The following is a 19970-nucleotide window of genomic DNA, read 5'->3' as shown; positions in this document are numbered from 1 at the left end:
GGCTGGGTGCCAGTGGAATAAATCAAACAATTTGATTTTAAGAAGGGTGTGGAATACCTCCCTTTGGAGCAAGAACCTTTGACAAAGGCAACTCTGTGTCTGTGTCATTGCCCTACCCATGACATATGTATATGTATGTACGTTTTCTAGGAATATGCTGCTTCAGATAGGAATATCATAAATGGTTGTTTGTGCTTCATTTAAACAAAGGTTCGGGAGGAGGTCAAACCCTAATCTCCACCATTTCTGCCCACCTGTATATAAATATCTCACCTCCCGAACCCCATGTGCAAATGATCTCAGTCAACACTCAACTATTGAAGAACATAATCCTACCTTGCCACTCCTCATTGTTCAACCCATTGTTTTCTGTCCTTCGTCCAGCGGGATATGGATTAAAAATAAGCATACAGAAGGTGCCCCAGGCCGAACAGAAACACAGGATTCAAAAGCTGTGAAGCAGCAAACAAACCATCTCTTTATTGTGCCACCCCACAAACCACCCCACAAACCCCATAAAAGGGTTATTTAATAACGGGTCTGCCGTTATTAAAAATAAAAATCCATACACAAAACATGGGTGGAAATCTAATAATAATAATAATAATAATAATAATAATAATAATAATAATAATAATAATAATTGCTTACACTTATATAGCGCTTTTCTGGACACTCCACTCAAAGCGCTTTACAGGTAATGGGGACTCCCCACCACCACCACCAATGTGCAGCATCCACCTGAATTTAATCTAATTTAAATTAAAGCTTAATATCACAAGGTAGTCTTCCTGCTTTTTTAATACTCCAAGATCACTAAATGGCTTATTCAAATATACTATACAGCATTAATTACATAAAATAAATATGATTTTTAAAAGATATATATAGACGAGAAAAAAAAATTAAGTTTAGAAAAAATAAGATTTAGCATTAAATTAAATCTAGAAACAAAGATTTAAAGTATGAGTTCATTGTACAAATTTAGTGACAAATAGGCACACATCTGGTACAGAATAAATCTTAATGAACTTTCTATGTATCACTGCTTACATGTGTTAGTGCTGTGGTAAGAAATAGATTTACATGAAAAATGTGGTTTGCTAAGTGACTTTAAAGTTGACTTACCTAATGAGAAGAAAAGTCTTTCTTTGTTTTACGAGCTTCAGCTGGACTAAGGTATTTGTGTAATGCCCTGGCTGCTCTTTAGTTCCTCATCACCTAGGATGGTTTTACACACACAGTCCCAGTCAGGGCTACGTTTTTTGCCAGAACACTGCCACATCACATAGTTCTCATGTTTCCCACAGACTTTTTTTTCCGTAACATTTTGTGAGTTAGGCTAATTCAAACCGAAACACCCCACAAACTAATAATTACATTTTGCACATTAGAGCTCACACAAGGGATAGTGTGGTGCAATTGTATCATTCTTGTGAACTTGGAAATTCTTCAATGGAAATGTAATTTACCAGATGCTTCTCTGGATGTGTGTCTGTGTGCGTATACTGTTGTGGGCAGTGCATAGGATTCAGCTTGTCACTCTTTTTATTTTGGAATAACATGGCAAATGTCTGTCAAGGTAGGGACACACAGCACATTGAGAATGGTCTAAAACATTATCTACCCTTAATCATAGGCAGACTGGTATCTGTTACGCAAATTAAAGATGCTCTTTCGGACTCAAAGATAAGAATTCATCCCATTCCATACAACGTACAGAGGCGGTAACCTAAGTGCTTTTTCAAGCGCAATATACAGTACTTAATTTCCGAAGCAATGACTCAAGTTTGAAGGACATTCACAGAAGAACTCAACAGTACGTGCCTCTAAGCAAATGCACCTCAGTTATCAAATGCATAGGCACACAAAGCAAATACAGATGAGTGATGCACTGAACCTAAAAGAAAGTTTTCCTTATTTTAAAAATAATGTCATTTAGATAGGCACGTCACAATGTTTAGCCATGGAAACTATGAAACCATTTCATTTTCTCATGAAAGCTTGAGCTACAGTGTTTAACAGCTATCATTTTTCTCTCCAGAATTTCTGAAAAGAAAAAAAGAATAAAAGATATGATTGCACATCTCAAAAAGTGTGTTAAATGATTTTGACTTTTAGAGACATATTTGGTATTATGGCATTATGGTATGATATCAAGGTGAAAGGATAGCAGCGTTTTCTTCACAGGATGCAACTAACAGGTGCAAATAAGTTTTTATTGTTATTTAGACTTCATCCTTCCTTTCTCTTAAACTTAAACTCATAGTTATTGAGCCAATGTTCTATAAGCAACTAGAACTAATAATTATTTCTGAAACAAGGAATGTTTGTCTTAGGTGGATTGAGGACAGACAGTGAAGGCAGAAAAAGTACTTTGTCAAAGGGATACAATAATATCAAAAACACATAGATCACATCACAACAATCCTCTAGGTGCAGTTACTGTAAATGTGGACTCATTAGTTTTTTTTGCTGAATAGTAAACCAATTCTACTGTAATATTATACATTATAAAGTTAATGTATGATAACTGTAGCATCAAATATAATTTATAAAGATTATTTTGAATAAAATATAGAATATATCTTTGCCTAAAGCAAAATCCTAAAACAGTAGGATTTTGGCAATTAACTTAATGGTGTTTAAACATTGTTGGCACAGATTAAATTGATAAACTTTGCTGGAAAACAGGTTACAATATTACAGATGTCAAAATACGTAATATTTAGGTTTTTCCACCAATGTGATTTTTAAAATTATTATAACATGAATCAATTTAATATGTTATCTTTATGTTTTGTTCTTCCTAAACAAATAATCAAAGAAAATATTTATTTTTCATTATCTTACCTAAATGTTTTAGATCAGACCATACATTAAATATGTAATATGTAAAGATAATGGTCTACATACTGTACAGATTTACACTATGGTTACAGTAATAAAGGTAAATGAAATAATATAACAAAGAACGTACCTTTGGGGAAGCATTAAGAATGAATTAAAAAAATAAGGAAATCCTGTTTCCGTCGTGGTTTTTTAGATTGTTTGTTATCTGCGGTCCTCATATCTGTAATATTACATTTTGTTTTATCAAAAGCTGACACTTTTAAGAGTTTAAGAATTCACAAAGAAACAACAATTACAGTAACATTTTTATTACTGATGGCTGCCAGGAATTCTGAAGACTACATCAAAAACATTTTTTTCTTTCTAGAAGACCAACAAAGTAATACAAGGATGACATAAGGTAGGCAGTGAAAAATATAGAATAGACACACAATTGCATTGAGGTAATTCATCAAGACAGGTATAAAGAAAGGGAGATTTCAAGTGTGAAATGTGACCAAAGAACATAACAAAAAATGTTTAGCCTAAACTTGTACAAGCATATTCAGTTTAGAAGTAACTGAGAAAGAGTAGGAAAGTAATTTTACTTTACAACATATCATAAAAAGTGGGCTTTTAAAAACATCTACTTATGTGGAATTATGTCAAAATACATTAACAACTGTTTGGTAATCACATAATTTACAATTTTAAGGGTGTGAGAAATTGCCGGGACTTGAAATTATCTTGTCCCATGACATATTGTATATTAAATGTATTATGCTACACAAAGTATTTCATCTGTAAATGCTAAATAATAACTAAAAAAGTTATAGTCCCTATGAAAGACTAATTATTGATTTCATGCTTTGAAGTATATATTTTCATATGGATAAATAGTTTAAAGGTCTTAACAGGGATAAAATCCAAAATTATGGCACAGTACTGACAGGAAGTGTGTTTAGAACTCTATACTGTACTGATAATGGCAGATCTCCATGGAAAAGGCTTACTCTGCAAGAGGAAAATGTTTTCAGCAGGGCAGGTACAAATTTCTGAATGTGTGTTTACGGACTCCACAGCTTTCTGGATTGAAGGAGTTGAGTGTCCCACTAATTCTAACATCCACTATTTTAAAACATATATAGGTTATTGAAGAGCTGCTTTGTCCTTTGTCCATAAGTCCATTGTCTAAAAGCATTCTCTGGGTTTTGAAATTTGAAGTAGAGACAATACAGTATGCAGTGCTGTATTGATTTGATTTACTGGTAGGTTCAGGAAGTAGTGAACAATAGGAACTTCACTGAGCACAACAAGTGAAAAGTTACATGAAAAGGCCAAGACATTTAACTAAAGTGAAGAGTTAAAAAAAACGAACGTCTCATATTTGTTATTGGTGATTAAAGAACAGAGCCAGATGTTGAGATGAGGAAAAAAACAGTAGATTACAGATAGTGTTTATACTCAAATTACAAGAACAGGACTTAACTGATGATTTCAACTGTTAGAAATCATTTCAATCTAGTATGTCATGAAGGCTGAAAAAATACTGTATTTCCAATACATGCTGAAACAATTTCAACAATGTAAGTCTATAATAAGAGGAGGCTTCTAAAAGTTTTCAAAATCACAGTCGAACTCTGTCATCCTGCATAAAATGTACTTCCATTTTCGATCTCTGAAATAAAACACACATGCAAAAGATACTCATTAATGGAATCCAAATGGATGTGTTTCTTTTCAATGGTTTTAAAGTTGTATACAATTGCACAATGCAGATATTCAATTTCTTTAAAGTGGAGGACAATCCTGTAATATTCACTATTTCTATTAAATATAAGTTTTTTTAACTGTGCTATGGCTGTTCTTATTTAATGTTTCTGCTTTGAAAATAGTAGGTTAATAAGAACTGACAGATGCTACACAAGGCTTAATTCTATTGCTTTGGAAGACTTCCAGGCAATGAAAAGTCGATCCCTCCCACTAACATATGATTGAAAAAACAATGGATTTCCTGCACATGACAGCTGTGTTCAGCCACTGTACCTGCACAATGGGAGATGAATACAAGCTCATAATAAGTGCAAAAAAAAAAACCCTCCAAAAACAAGTCCTTGCACTTTAAAAAGCTAAAGCAAAGTACTGTATGTTTTTCTCATCAAGGAATCCTTTTATTAGGATGATTTTTATCAGGTAGGTTTCTAAAAAAATGAATACAGCTGTTCAATATCAGAAGGCAGATTTTTTAGATGCCCAGCTGACCTGAGAACACCGCTGAATGTAGTGGCTGCCCCCCTGATAAAGTAGCCGTAGTTCTGAATGACCATATCTGCCTCTTCTTTGTAGTACGAAGGGACATCATTGGTCATCCTTTAAGAAAGACAAAGGGAATATTTGGCATTATGTATCTAGCAACGTCTCTTTGAGAGACAAGAAATATTGATAAATATTTTCTATGGCTTCATAGCCACTTTTGTGGAGTAAACAGAAATATTCATATTTTGTGAAGTAAACAGAAATATTAATCTACATTAAAGTACATTAAAGCTGAAGGCTGAAACTACTATTTCTGTTACAGGAAAACAATAAAGTATTGCCTCAAAATAACTACATTTCTCAGGGTAAGAGCATGCACTCACACTAGATATACTTACCAACATGAATAAGGGCATCTGCGACTGTATCTACAGCAGTAAAACTGCCACTCGCGGTCTAGGACTTCACCGAAGTACTGGCTTTGGATTCCAGCCACCAGCCCATTCCCGGAGCAGGTCGAGTACCTACGAACTCCAACATGTTAGCTTGCACTTTCAATGCACTAATCAGTACCAGCCACCAACAGGCACAGTTAGATACAGACGTACTGTATTCGTGCTCACTCTGCTACATTCAATCTTAAATGGACATTCTCGTAAAACTGTTGACTCATTATTGACCTCATTTCAGTGGTTAATTAGAGCAATTAAAATCAAATAAGACTCTTCAGCCCATCAATACACCCAGAATCTGAATGGAACTTGGCAAGGTACAGAAGAGCTTATAACACAGAAATGTCAGACTGAAGTCCATTAGGAGAAGGCTTCGAAAACAATTTATAGGGTAAATTCAATCCGTTGAACACTACAAATGTCGCAGGAGACTTGGATAATCAACACTCTTTAATTTTGAAACTAAAGATGTGGTTTAAATTCCTGTTACTGACTCAGTTAATCCTTTATCATATCTTTAAGGCAAGGAGTGTTTTTGAAAGGTACGGTAAGCTGTAAAAAATCACGTTGTTTTCAAGAGGGAGTTGTCTTCATGGTTGGAAGGCTTTCTCTGATACTTTAAAACGTTGGAATTTATTAGGATTGCTTGTAAGAATTCTCAAGATATTTAAGTGTGTGCCTCTATCTCAGAAAGCACAGGAGTGTAAATAAATACAGCAGTGAGGAGAAAGTAACAATGCCTGAAACAATTGAATTCTTCCTTCTATTAATGTTCAATAACCTCTTCAACCAATACAAGGATGTGGATGCCAAAATGCGTGTTTTCAAAAGGACAACTTAGAAATGTCAATTACCCTTGATTGACCCCTTTTGTGTCCTGCAAAAACCCACTCAAACACAGAGAACTTAGAAGGTCCACACACGTTGCACACTGGCAGAATTGAAGCTAGATATTATGAGACATCAGCACTAACCTCCATGTCACCCTGCCAATCCAATTGAGTTCTGTTTCACCTTTAATTGAACTTTATTTAATGATACTTTGGTCATCCCTGTGTTGATGGACAGGTCTGCATTTCTGAGTTCAAAGCCTCAAAACACTTTTAAATCAAAAATCCTTTTGTTGATACCCAAACAGAGTTTTGAGTCCATGTGTTTAAATGAGTATAATGATGACTGATTTTGCCACTGTTTGTAGACAAAAACACTCATTTGACATTTTGTTTATGACTTTAACTACCTTTAATTTACTGCACCCGACTTGTATTGTCTGAATATACACATATAATGTAATATATAAAATTATACTCTTTTAACTTCCTATGACTTAAATTGTCGTAGCATCAGAGAACTGAAATCTGTTTGAATTGTTGTTTCCTACATTGTGCTTGCTTCATGTGAAATAATAATTGCTATCTTTCTGTGTTGTATGTACAGCCCAGCTTCAGATCATTCCTTCCTTTCAACACTTGCTAATTCTCCTGCTTTCGCCTTTCATAACATTTTAATCACGGCGACCTTTCCCCGAGATGGAAATGGGACGGAATGGGACGTGTGTTTCCCAGTGTAACACAAAACAGAATTTTAAGTCGATATAAAATCATTAAGATGCAGATTAAAATGAATGACAAAAGCAATATTACAAAACTAAAGGCCTAGGTTTGGCACAAGCTTAATCTCCTGAGGTAAATTGATTTCAGAAACTTTAAAAGCTTACAAAGGGATTTAAACCTAAGTAAGATGAACCCATGCTGAGATCAATTAGCCTAGTGGACAGATACCTGCTGGGGTGTATTAGCTGATAAAACCACAATGGTGTAGCTGCAAGTCAATAATACTGCTGCCGTTCTTCCAAACCGGGGAAACAATGATGCCTAACTTGAGGTTACTGATGTTTGATCAATTCAATATACCCATGTGGAGTGGTTTACTGTACATCCTGAAATGACAGCTAAAATTTTCACCTACAGGTATTGACACTACAGGTGTTGACCAGATCTGTTTTAATGTTTTTTTTTCTTGTAAGTACTCCTAAAAAAACGTTTCATTACCTGTGTCTCAAAGCAAAACAACGCAAATGGGTATGTGTTAGAAATGTCAAATTAAGAGGAAAACTAAAACTTTACTGACCAAGATTTGTAATTATGACGAATAAACGTGAATTTAGGTATGATGGATAATGCTGTCATACAAAGGTAGAGTCACGATTTATACATATCTGTATCAATAAAATAGTGCTTTTATAATCTTTTACAGGAAATAGGGACACTTTGTTAAACTAGCTCCGTTGATGCAATGGGTTAACATAATCTCAAAAGACCTACCTGAATGAAGATGACTATAAATGTTAAGATAAACGGAAATACTCCATGTAATCTAAAGTTGTAAAACACTCAAGAATTTCTACAATTAATTATGAAATCATAAAATATGTCACCTCACCAATTCTTGAACTTTTCCCTGTATTATTAATTTCAGAACTGTTGCTGGTCTTAGATTGCATAGAAGAGACATATATAGTTTTATAATTATAAATATATAATATATAATTACTTTCAAATATTTTAACTTGTACTTTATTGCTAAAATACGACTGTTAAAAGGTGCTTAAAAACCAATTAATCTGAGAGATATGTAAGAATCTTCTGTACATTTTAATCAGAAAGAGAATCCATCTGCTATCTAAAATATACATATATAGAGAGAGAATAACAGAAAAGTTTCAGGCAGGATATAATTGCCCTAGAACTCTGCTGATCACTACATTAAAAATCTGTTTGAACAGCTACAGCGAAACAAGGAGTTTCTAAGGCTACAGGAAAATGGATTTGAGACACAGCTTGCTGGCTTGCCAAGAAAAACAGGAGAACTCTGCCAGGAAGTTCATTCCTTCTGACAGGACACAATAGTGCCCGCAAGACGTTACACACTGTACAAAAAAAATTCAAAGAGTGAGAGATAAGGAAACAGAGAAGGACTTCATCTACGTTTTTAATCAAAGACATAGTGGAGTGAACATCCCATTTCCACTGAAACACTTGTAGCAAATGAGGCGCCTCAAGTTAGTATAGAAAGGATGGAAAGAGTTCTGGTGCATATTAATAAATGTTTCATGTGCAGATTGTAACTATAGTCAGTATTGTAACAATATTCCATCTGGGATAAGGCAGCAGGTAAAAAATGGGATATGTAAGAATCAATTATTCCCTTTCCTAATGCTGTTCACTGTGGTGTGAACGTTCTATAAATAGAACTGATTCAGAACAGTTCAGGAACAGAGATCCCTGTCTTTTTGTGACAATTAAAGTGTGTCTTTACTAATGCTATATTGTACTGCAAGGTTTGCAAGACATTATCAATAAGTCTCACTTAAATTAAACTATATTACTCCAAAATACACTACATTCAATGGATTGTATCTGTAGTATATGTATCCTTTTTACGTTTTTCTTTCAATTAATCACCCAGGGTTCTTTCTCTTAGACACACAAAATCACTGAGAATATCTTGGTAGAACTTTTAGACCCTAACCCATCTGTATGAGGTTCTAGAAGTAACAATTACATGACCTAATTTTGTTTCAAGCTCTTTAAAAAAATAGCAAACAGGACTGAAAGAAGAACAGCAGGTAATGAGAACACAGAATAATAAAGTCGCAGCATGTTGTGTATCACATTAATCCCCTAGCTTCAAAAATAAATTAATTTATGCATTGTGTTTGCTGTTGTCATCTTAGCATAGTGCAATAACCTTTGCATTCCAAATTAATGGCTTATAATATGTTTTTCCATGGTGAGAAAATAAGCTATAAAAATGAGCCAAAGGTATCTATGGGATTTTTTACATACATATAAGTCAATACATTATATTGGGGATATTATATTCTTCACACAAAAAAGTAGCCCCATCCCAGCATAAACAGAGCTTCTGGTATGTAATAATACTAACCTAGTAACCTAGTCGAAGTCAAGATTGGATGTTATTATTATTATTTAACAATAACACAGACTTCAGGTTCAGATAACCACTACCATCACAGACTCAGCCTTTCAAAATGGGCCATGCAAATATCTCGTGCCCTGTGCCACATCCTTTGTGAAAAAAGCAAAGTTGAAAGAATACAACATCTAGGAGGCCAAAAAAAGGGGACTGGTTTCGTTGTTTGCGCTAAGAATAACAGCTTTTATTGAACCGACAAGACAATCTCTGATTAGCAGTCACAAATGGGCTGCAACCTGCTTATGTCTCCCATATTAACCAATCAGAGAGCTCCTTCTTACCTTGACTCCCCTAAGACCGCCTAAGACACACCCACATGTCCTACACACTGGGGCCAATAAAGGGGCTAGTAATGAAATGTGCATCAGTCCTACTGTGGCACAGAGGTATTCCACCTGAAGACAATGTTTCTGACTGTATTCAGTAACTGATTTTTGTAACCTTGAATAGGAAGAAACATCAATATACATGTTTTGTTCTGCTATTCATTCATTTAACATTCGTAACCATAAAATACTGCACTACTCTTCCAGAATAATGTAGTGTAATCTACATTAATTGACTAGGCTATCAAGTATAATTTATTTTCATTTGTGTTTTTTAGCACGTCAAACTATTGTGACTACAGTAAACGAACAGTATACTGAATATACAATTTTCTGAGATGTAAACCAGGTTTGAACCAGTTTGAATGTTGTGCACTTGTCCTGACAAGCCAGCCTTTTAGCTTAACAGAACACTAACATGTCACAGGCTGATGGATTAAAGCTGCCATGAGTCATATCGTTAAGCAAAGGACTGGTGGTTCTGCGAGCAGGCCTCTAAAGTGAACATCTTCCTGAATTCAAATGTTGCAATGGTGGGGAAATGATCGTATTCTCTCACTGTTTTTCTCAATTCTTTTCCCCTTTCTGCAACTGCTTATGATAGAACTGTGAATGTTGTCATCCCATGAATACAGTGACAGAATTAAAGGATGACCCTTGAGCAATAAATACAGCCTGTGTTGCTTTGGTCTTGACCCATATATCAATTCACAATTTCTGTTTTCCCTCAAACTAAGAGTTTCTTCTTACATTTTCCATGCTGTTACACTATTAAATATCTTTACTTATTTTTGCACGTCAGTCTGCTAAAATAGTTTTACTGTCTTCAATTAATAATTTATTAATCAGAGTTCATTGAATTGCTTTTAAGACCTAGTGGTTTTCATGCAGCATAGTGGAAGTCACATGAACAAACCATAAATACATAATCACTTACAATCACTTACAATTAACACGATAGTAAATCATAGATTGCTCCAAATTAAAAATACAGAGACTTATTGTAAAGTGTTACCATTTTTTTCTAAGTGGAAACTAATTCTGAACAAAAATGTCTAGGTCTTGTGATTGAGCATTAACATTTTCAGACAAACTCTCTGTGCAGCCTTGTGCTTATTGAACAGCTACTTCTCATTCAGGTTGTCAGTAATAATGTCTTGAAGCTGACGTGTTCCAAGGTGTCTGTGATTCTGAGACTGCAATTGCTTTGTATCGGACAGAGAGAGAGCAGTACGTACTAGCAATTTATCACTTCGCAATATTCTATTTTTAAAAAAATATCATTGGACCTACTCCAACATTTGAACGAGGTCTGTGATTTTCCAACACTGAGGGCTCATTTGAGAAATAGGCTAAAAGATTAATTGGCTAAAGTATTACAGATTACTGTACATGGATGCCCAGGGGGAAAAAAAGGTTGTAAACCTACAGCTGTGGACTGAGAAGAAGAAAGTTCAAGGTAAAAAGATTGCTATACAAAGGTGATTTGTTACTGTTTCTGTAATACAACTTAACAGGTTAAATCTTAAAGTTTACATTGCTCGACTAAAACTTTTCAAACATGGTGAAAAGATCAAATTCAGCTTTGCTTATGCATATCATAGTTTTTCAAGGCAGTAATAAACATTCACTTGTGGATTAATGTCAATGAATGTTATCTTAAAGGAATGCAATATCCAGATTTGGCAGCTCCAGTGGGATGGCACAGTCCATCTTTAATCTTAAATCCGATAAGAAACTAATGACTGCATTGATAACAGCAGTACTTGAGTTCAAAACCATTGAAGCTTCTTGCTCACGAAATCTAAAGTTTGTTAGGGATCCTCCATCTTCTTAGTGACATGGAGTCATGAACGTTATAAAACTTACACTTCCACCCTCTGTGTAAATGTTTGCTAAATATTCTGATGAAGAATCCAGTGTAGATACGGTAATTCTTTCAAATCTGGCTGGATATGACTGCAGTACACAACATTGTCACACTGCATCTTATTTCCAGTAAATCATACAGTTTGGTTACCACAGATGAATACAAATATAGATGCAAAAAGGTAAAATGTATAGAATAATAATGAGACCAGACTAACTCAACAAGCTAACCTTAAATGTACCAGTTCCATGGACATTAAAAGTGTTTCAACTATTCCTATTAACACACTTCAACATTCCTATTATTAACACACTTAATTTTTATTTAATGAACTTCTGCCATACAGAATCATAGAAATAATACTAGTAATACTATCCCATGTTTGATTATTAATCTGGTGTATTGCTGACAGCAACAGCAGACCTGGCTAATTGAGGCTTCAGACAGCTTCAAGTGTTTACAGCCAGTGTTTGGCTGCTAAAGAGATGCTGAAAGGAGACACAATTTAGGTCTCAGGAAGCTTCAACACATCTTTTATACAGTATGCCTTCATGAAAACAAATGATTTGTTTTTTCGGTTGTTCACATCGATGTTGTAGAACCACATGGAAAAATATTATGTTGTGAATTTCCATATTTAGCTCGTTCCCGAGGGATGTCCACATACAATTTCATTCCTATTACTTTCCCTACATGCTTCAGACATGCTGGAACTCCTAGTATAAGCAGCCCAACAATTTTAAAGTAAAATTAATTTAGCTAAAAAACTGTTATCCTTATGGTACTGGTACTGGAGTTCTACAGACGATAACGGTCAGGGTTTAGTTTTTCTCTAGATAAAACTTTGTTCCTAGGAACCTCCTCCACACTGGAGAAAAGACTTTATCAGGGAATGTTGAGGCTAAGGGAATTGCAGAGCAACAGATTTTGAACACAGCTGCTGTGTCTAAAAATCTAACTTAGAAATATTATCTGTGTTCGGAAACATGATTCAATGGATTTAAAGATGAAGAAAAAAGTGTTTATGCAACTCCTTTGACTAATGTTTACATTGGCAGATTGTTAAAACATCTGTGGTACTTATCTGTTACTGAGAATTTTAATTTTATTCAGTTGTTTTATTTGGCTTTATAATACACAAAAGTCTGCATTGATAAATGAAATAATCAGTCCTGTAAACCAGTGAACATAAATAAACCAGCTTATGCTGAAATTTTTATTCAGTCTATATTCAACTATAAAATAGAAGTATAAAACTATAAAACTCATTAAATAAAACATTTTGATTAACTAATGTCTGTATAGACAATAGTGGGATTTGGAATAAACTCCTTAGTTCCTCTGCTGTAACAATATTCTCCGTCGTGAGAAATGTAAATTTGTTTATACTGTTTATATAAATAAAACTGGCTTGTAGTTTTAGGGCTTTGTTTCTATTTCTAGTGATCCTATATACTGTAAATCACCTAAAATACCAAAAGAAGAAAATGATTTTTATATGCCATTAATAGCGTCAATGGGGCTGTGCCTGGCTAGTCTGTAAAACCACAGGTTAGCCAAGTTCAGTTTTACAGTTTACTATTTAAAACAACAAATAAAATCCCCTAATTATATCTGTTTTGTAAGTTAATGCTATAAAAGAGGTCTATAAAATTCAATATGTAGTATTTTACATATAAATGCACAGGCAATTACATACATTAATCAAAGAACAATTTCAAATTAGAAGATGCATTTTGCTCCTTTTTCATCAGCTAATTAATATAAAAATTTTATCAAGACATTTCTTGATGGATGCCAGATTATCTGCACTGATAGTGGTTGGGCAACTCGTTCTGTATTCTATGTATATGTTAAATCCACTCCAATATAGTTTCTACTTCTATCCTCTTTGTTTGTGTTTCAATGTTTACTCTGAAGAAGTCCATAGGACTGACTTTGTCAATGCTTTTAAGAACTTCAACTACTTGAATCTGTCTCAGTCTTCTCTGTCTAACAATAAAACGGCAGACTTTTCACCCATCTTGGTAGGAATTCCTATGAGTTCAGGCATATCTCTGGTTGGTCTGATTCCAGAGCAGCAATATTTTTTTTGCATCTTGATCACCAAAATAGACAATCATAGACAATATTCTAAATGAGATCTTACAAATTCATTATACAGCTATCTCCCCTTAATTTAAATTCTACACATTTAACTGTATATCTTAAAATTCCATTCTTTTGCCTTTTACTGCTTGGAAGTAAATTTCTTGGAAGATAAAAATAATGTGCCTGGATAAACACTTAAGACTTTCTTATAACTGTCCTCTGTAAGCTTGGTGTTTATTTTACTTTTATAGTTTTTATTTTTCCAACCTGCATGAAGCACACTTTGCAATGTGCTTTTCCTGTTAAGAGAAATTTAAATTTGTTTATACTGTGTATATAAATAAAACAGACTAAGACTCAGGGTTTGTTAATCCTCCTTGGTATCATCTGTGAACTAGACCAGTTTGCATCCTATAGTGTATACCAGAAAATAGATCACTGACATAAGTTAGAAAGAGGTATGGTGCCAATATAGAACCCTGTAGTTATCTACTAATTACATGTGAGCATTTACTCCTTACTGTACCTTCTTCTTCATGGCCTTTAATCAATTCTTATTCCAAATACATGTATTATCTTAAATACCTCCTGCCTGCATTTTTAAATGATTTTATTATGAGAAACTTAATCAAACGCCTTCTGAAAGTCTAACTAGACCTTATATAGGTATTTTCATTAAATACCATTTCATGAATATACCTGTACTATAAATGTCGAGAGCTGGGTTTTTTAAAATTCTTTTAAACTTACAGAATTGCATAATTTACACTCCACTCCAAATACATGTCATTTTTTTTAACGTTGCCTAATCATGAAAGCCCAACAGGACTGGAGGGAACGCAAATTTTCTGAGGAACATTACTACAATAACAAAAAAAAAATCAGTGAAAAATAAAGGTTACAGGCAAATCTAAATACGTTTATAAATTTATTTGGAGATAAATGTTTATTCACACACTATGCTTATCAAGCCCTCATAAACTTCATCCTCTGATTCTCCTCTGGATTTGTCTCAAATAAACAAGGCGCTTATGTTGCGTCTGGTCTTTTAAATATTGATTGCTATCACTAACCCACATTTAGAAAAGCTGCTCGTTCAGAAGTTGTTTATGCCTCCACCCCAGAGCAATTACAGCACAACATAATTACTATTTACAAAACATGGGCACTGTACATCCAGTACAGGGATCACTCTAAACCCCTTATCCCTTCATGTGTGAATTTACCTTCAATTGAAATGATTGATTTTCTTTCACCAATCTATATCTTAAAGTGTTCATAATGATAAAAAAAACATACCTGGATTTTACACAATCAAGGATGTCCAGCAAAGATCTAGAATCTTACTACCGTATGTTTTACTTACATTTCTCCCGGAGTTCACATTCAAGAGAGGTCAACTGCCTTACCATTCCATTCCAGCTCGGTTGATGTCGTCCCACCAGCACTCAGTGGGCTCTCCCATTCCAACCGGGGTAGGCTGGCACTCAAAGGTCCAAAGCCTGTCCGAACCCTCCTCTTTGCTGAAGTAACTCCTGATGGCCACGACGACTTCCCCGTGGGGGCACTGGAAGTTGAAGCCCTGTCTATACATGTTGACCCAGTCTTCATCGGGGATGTAGTTGGGCTGACCAGACACCACAGCCATGCATGTCAAAACCCACAGCAGGAGCATCGATTTCATGGCGCAGGGTCTGTGCTTACAGGCACATCTGGCTTCTGTAGTTGTGTTGGCTCAAATATAAGGAGTACTGGACATTTGGTTGCCAGATGTTAAATAACACAATCCAAAGGCAATATGTCATTATTTGCAACGACAAGTATTGCTGTAAATGAACTGCAGTCCAGCTCTTTCAAATGAAAACATGGTGCTGTTCATTGAAAGAAGGCAATGATTTGGTACTGTGACTTAAACCAGGCAGTATTACTGCTTTCTTTTCCAAGATGTCACTTCATGTCACTTAAGCAACTGTTTTATAAATGAAAATAGTTTTTTCCAGGGGGATTTCCCCAAATTTAACTTCTTGTTCTGTGTTATTTCTTTCCGATTTTCACTTTAATGTGGCATCAAAGAAAAGTTTTGGAAGAAACTTTGAAACATTATTTATAGGCTGAATTACTGGATGCTGCCCAGGAATCTTTTTATTACATTACTAACTTCTCTGGAAGTATAAGCAGTGTCTAATATCTGATAATGAATTGGAAAATAACTGTGTCATAAAAATAAAAATGTAATTTGATTTTTAAAAAACATATTTATTACTGTTGAATGAGGCACAAATCCACAGTGTTCATGTGGTCTACTGTAATCTTATTTTGTCAATGAAATAAAAAAGGTATATTATTAAAATAGATGTGAGTGTTTTAAGACATAACACAAAGAAGTTTGTTTTTATTTTTACACTAGCAGTAAACCTATTAAGGTTATATCTTACTTTTGACAATAAGCACCATGTAGAAGCATAATATTGACTGGAAAAGTAGGTTGAAAGATGCTTAAAAGGTAGGAGAAAACTTATGAAATTAAATATTTTCCCTCTCTTGTAACAAACACATAGAACTCATAGAACAAGCTAACCTGTCATTGAAAAATATTACTTCAAAATCACTGAGATTATGGTACAGATCATTTAATACAGGCAAGAACAAATAGACAGACATCTCGTCTTTCTAAGCTTTATTAAATTATGTGTTAACTTCCTAGGGTTGCCAAGCTGTGTTATGTTCTTTATTACAAGACTTTCCATGTTATGCATTTGGCACATGGTAATAAGAAAAAAGCCTTGGACCAGAGTTCGTCGGTACTAAACTTTAATACACATGTAGGCCTCCTAATGCAATTCATTGTTTCCACATCTTTTTCCAAAACACTCTGTTCCTATAAAAAATAAACAAGTGAATGGAGAACCAATATTTGCCCACTTCATCACAGCTAACACCCATTATTAACAGATGTGCCAGAATTCAGATTAATGAGACTGTTAAACTGACACAAATCTTTGTCGAAGCAGTAAAGTCTGCAGCCCTCTAAACAAACGTCTGCAACTTTGACACATTACGAGTCATTAGATATCCAGCAGGTGGCATTAGTGTACATGTAAGTGTTACATTTTTAATACCTGGGGGGGGGCAATTTAATCATCTAAATCCTATACTTTTTGCATGGCAAAAGTACAAGGGCACTTAAAGTATTTACTTTAGAAAGAGACACCTACTCTATTTAAAGAGAGCACTATCTTTCTGTGAGGTCTAGAATATCGTATAGGACCGTAAAACACTCAACCTTATTTGTGACATTTAGCAAAAGTTGTTTGTTTTTTATATTTGAAATTATAGACTTTGTTTTCTGGTTCTGGTTCCTTCTGGCCACTTAGATATGTGTATGTCAAGGTACCTAAGACCTTCATCCAGTGTCCTTAGGGTTTCCCATCACTGTCATGAAGGTTTATTCCTTGCAGAGACCTTAAAAGCACAGTGTTTTTAATCTTTATTATACTTACGTGTATATGCAGCGTCTACAATTGCATTGTTATAATTGTTACAATAAAGGTGGCAATGTTCAAAACAAATTCAGTAGTGGAAATGAAAAGTAATGTTTTAAAATGCATTAGCCAAACTTTTCATTATTCAGAATTTCTGTTTTTCATATCTATGTATGTTTAAACAAATCATTTGAAAATATACGTCAAATTGCCATTTCCGAGCTTTTTCTAAATACATGCCATCCATTCATTTTCTTACCACCTTATTCAGTACGTGTTCAGAGAGAAGCCGTAGTGTATCCCAGCAAGCAATGGGTCAATCAAGACACAGAGACAGAAATGCACACACACTCATACCAGGGCCCAATTTCCCAGAAGCCAATTAACCTAGCAGTCTGTCTTTGGACTGTCAGAAGAAACTGGAACACCTGGAGGAAACCCACACGAACATGGAGAAAATGTTTCAACTCCATGTGGATAACACCCCAGGAATAGAAACCAGGGCCCTAGAGATGCAAGGTACTGTAGCAATGCTAACATTGCCCTAAATATACAGTATATACCCTTTTGTTTATATATTAACAGACTTTGTTTTATGATTGAAAAAGAAAATGGAGTAAACTTTGGACTGGAATAAAATTTAGACCACGGCCTTTTTATTTTATTGGTACAATGGAGATAAGTATGCAAAGTACAGTACTCATAGTACCCCAAAATAACTATATGTTTCTTGTGTTATTTAAGGGAAATTACACTTTGATCCTTTCTCAAGACACTAAGGATTGAGCAACAATTTACAAAGTTCCAGGTGATGAAATTCTAATCAGGAAGTCTAAATTATAGCAATTCACTGTCTCTAGTTTCACCCTCTGGGCTAATAGTAAGGTTCCTTCACGTACGTATTCAGTTAAGGACAAAGTGTTTTTCTGTTTCGATAAACTTCAATTATATGTAACATATTTTATCCACTGTATCAATGACTTCAATTACTTTTGGTGGCTTTGCACTAGAATTTATGCAACCTGCACCTAAGGATTTTTATGTAACTTAACTGTGATTTGGGAGAAATAGGGATACAAGTAGAAATTAGAACATAATTCTACAGCAATGATAAACATTGGAAATTCTCCTGGAATTCTTTAACCATTTATGCATCTATGCATTCTTACACCTAATCCTACTCTTAAGTCTAATCATATACTTACAAGCCCAAACAAGATACAAATTTACTCAGAGAAATGCTCGTCTTAGTTTACGTTTCTCAGCACTGAGTTTTAATCTCCAATTTAAAAAAAGCATTTGCTTGCTCATTAGTTTCATTGAACATAGTGGACAAGGACATCTGATACCAGTTCAATAATCTGGCTAAGATGCACTTGAGTAAGTTGATAGTTTTTCTGGTTTAATTAAAAGTAAAAGACAAATAGAGCCAATCTCTACAGAAGGCTTAATCATTCCTGAAAAGTGTTTGTATTTTTTAACTAAGCAGGTTACTTTGTCAGTGCTTTGACACACAGGATTGTGTTGTCTTGAAACATGGACACTTCTTAAAAATATGCATTAATCATAAAGACCATTTTTGTTCCTATTACAAGCAGTAAACAGTGTGTTTTCTTTTAATTTGATCAGAACCGTGATTTTGTCCTGAAAACTTGCCACAGTAGTTATGAGTGCCTACGCCAAATTAGTTGAGCTTCTCCCTGTGTACTGAGTCACTAACCCCTTATTCTTTTCTTCACCAGCCGCAAAGAACCAGATTTTTAATTAATTTTACTGCAACTAAGGAGGCGGTATGGCATTAGAATGAATTCTCAAAAAAAAATGGTTGTGCAAAGAACACAAAGTATTTTCAAGGTTCCTGTACAAAGACTGCTTTAGTGGAGCAATGATTAGTCAGGATTGAAAATGAATGTGAATGTGAAATTCATTTTGCATGCCTTAATCTATTACAATGGCTTTGATCTCATTGGCCAACTGCCACTTTCAAGGACTTAATGATAAATAAAAGCACTTCTCTTAGAATAAAATGTGACTCACTGCAATGAGAGTCATGCAGGCGTACATAAGGAATTAAGAATCTAAAAGTGTGCAGTATGTTTAGCGCAAAGGTTCTATTTATGCAAAGCTTTCTTTTCGTTGTTCTATTATTTTATGAAAAGGTTTTCTTATATTTTGTAATAAGCACTGAGATTAGATCACTTAAAGCTATGACTTTATCCATCTGGAATCACTAAAGATTCACGTTCTATGGGAAATTGGCGATTCTGTTTTGATAATGACTTTCAGTCCTTCCACACTTTAATATACATATAGTATAGTCACTGGGGAATTTTATTTTCCCTGCTTTGTTAAATTTGTATTTTAAGTAAATGAAGCATATGATTCATATGACTCTTTTTCCTTCCCACATCATTTGTTTACTCAACCCAATTTAAACATTGATTTTTTTTTTATGAGCAAATAAAGGTTTATTCCATGCTGCAAAGAGAAGAAAAGAAACACAACTTTTTGGCTGCGGAGCCTCCTTCAGGTGTGATTTATTTTTTAGGACTTGAAATTGCCGAAGAGCATTTCCTGTGTCTCAGCACATTCTTTTTTAATTACAATTTAATACCTGGAAAGGTGATCATTTCCATGTATTTCAGACAGTAGCTGGCAGCAA

The 19970-nt window shown here is 34.5% G+C and overlaps 1 protein-coding gene across 1 annotated transcript; it reads right to left on the bottom strand.

Annotated features, from left to right (window-relative positions):
- Positions 1–3145: 3145 nt before the first annotated feature.
- dpt (dermatopontin) lies at positions 3146–15662 on the bottom strand. The gene is made up of 4 exons (XM_015364010.2): positions 15236–15662; positions 5487–5612; positions 5095–5202; positions 3146–4510 (listed from the first exon to the last, which is right to left on the bottom strand). The coding sequence occupies exons 1-4, from the start codon at positions 15508–15510 to the stop codon at positions 4444–4446; spliced, it is 576 nt and encodes a 191-aa protein (XP_015219496.1). The 5' UTR covers positions 15511–15662; the 3' UTR covers positions 3146–4443.
- Between the last annotated feature and the right edge of the window lie 4308 nt (positions 15663–19970).

The sequence above is a fragment of the Lepisosteus oculatus genome, chromosome 15 (assembly GCF_040954835.1).
Source record: "Lepisosteus oculatus isolate fLepOcu1 chromosome 15, fLepOcu1.hap2, whole genome shotgun sequence".
NCBI lineage: Eukaryota > Metazoa > Chordata > Actinopteri > Semionotiformes > Lepisosteidae > Lepisosteus > Lepisosteus oculatus.
The sequence above is the reverse complement of the archived record's forward strand: the minus strand, read 5'-3'. Positions and strand labels throughout refer to the sequence as shown.

Bases quoted from the DNA above. Each gene is read 5' to 3' on its own strand.
- dpt (XM_015364010.2), bottom strand. From the start codon at position 15,510: ATGAAATCGATGCTCCTGCTGTGGGTTTTGACATGCATGGCTGTGGTG. The intron at 5,613-15,235 runs GTAAGGCAGTTG...TGGAGTTCGTAG, and splicing joins AACCGAGCTGGAATGGAATG to GTACTCGACCTGCTCCGGGA. The intron at 5,203-5,486 runs GTAAGTATATCT...TCTTTCTTAAAG, and splicing joins AGATGCCCTTATTCATGTTG to GATGACCAATGATGTCCCTT.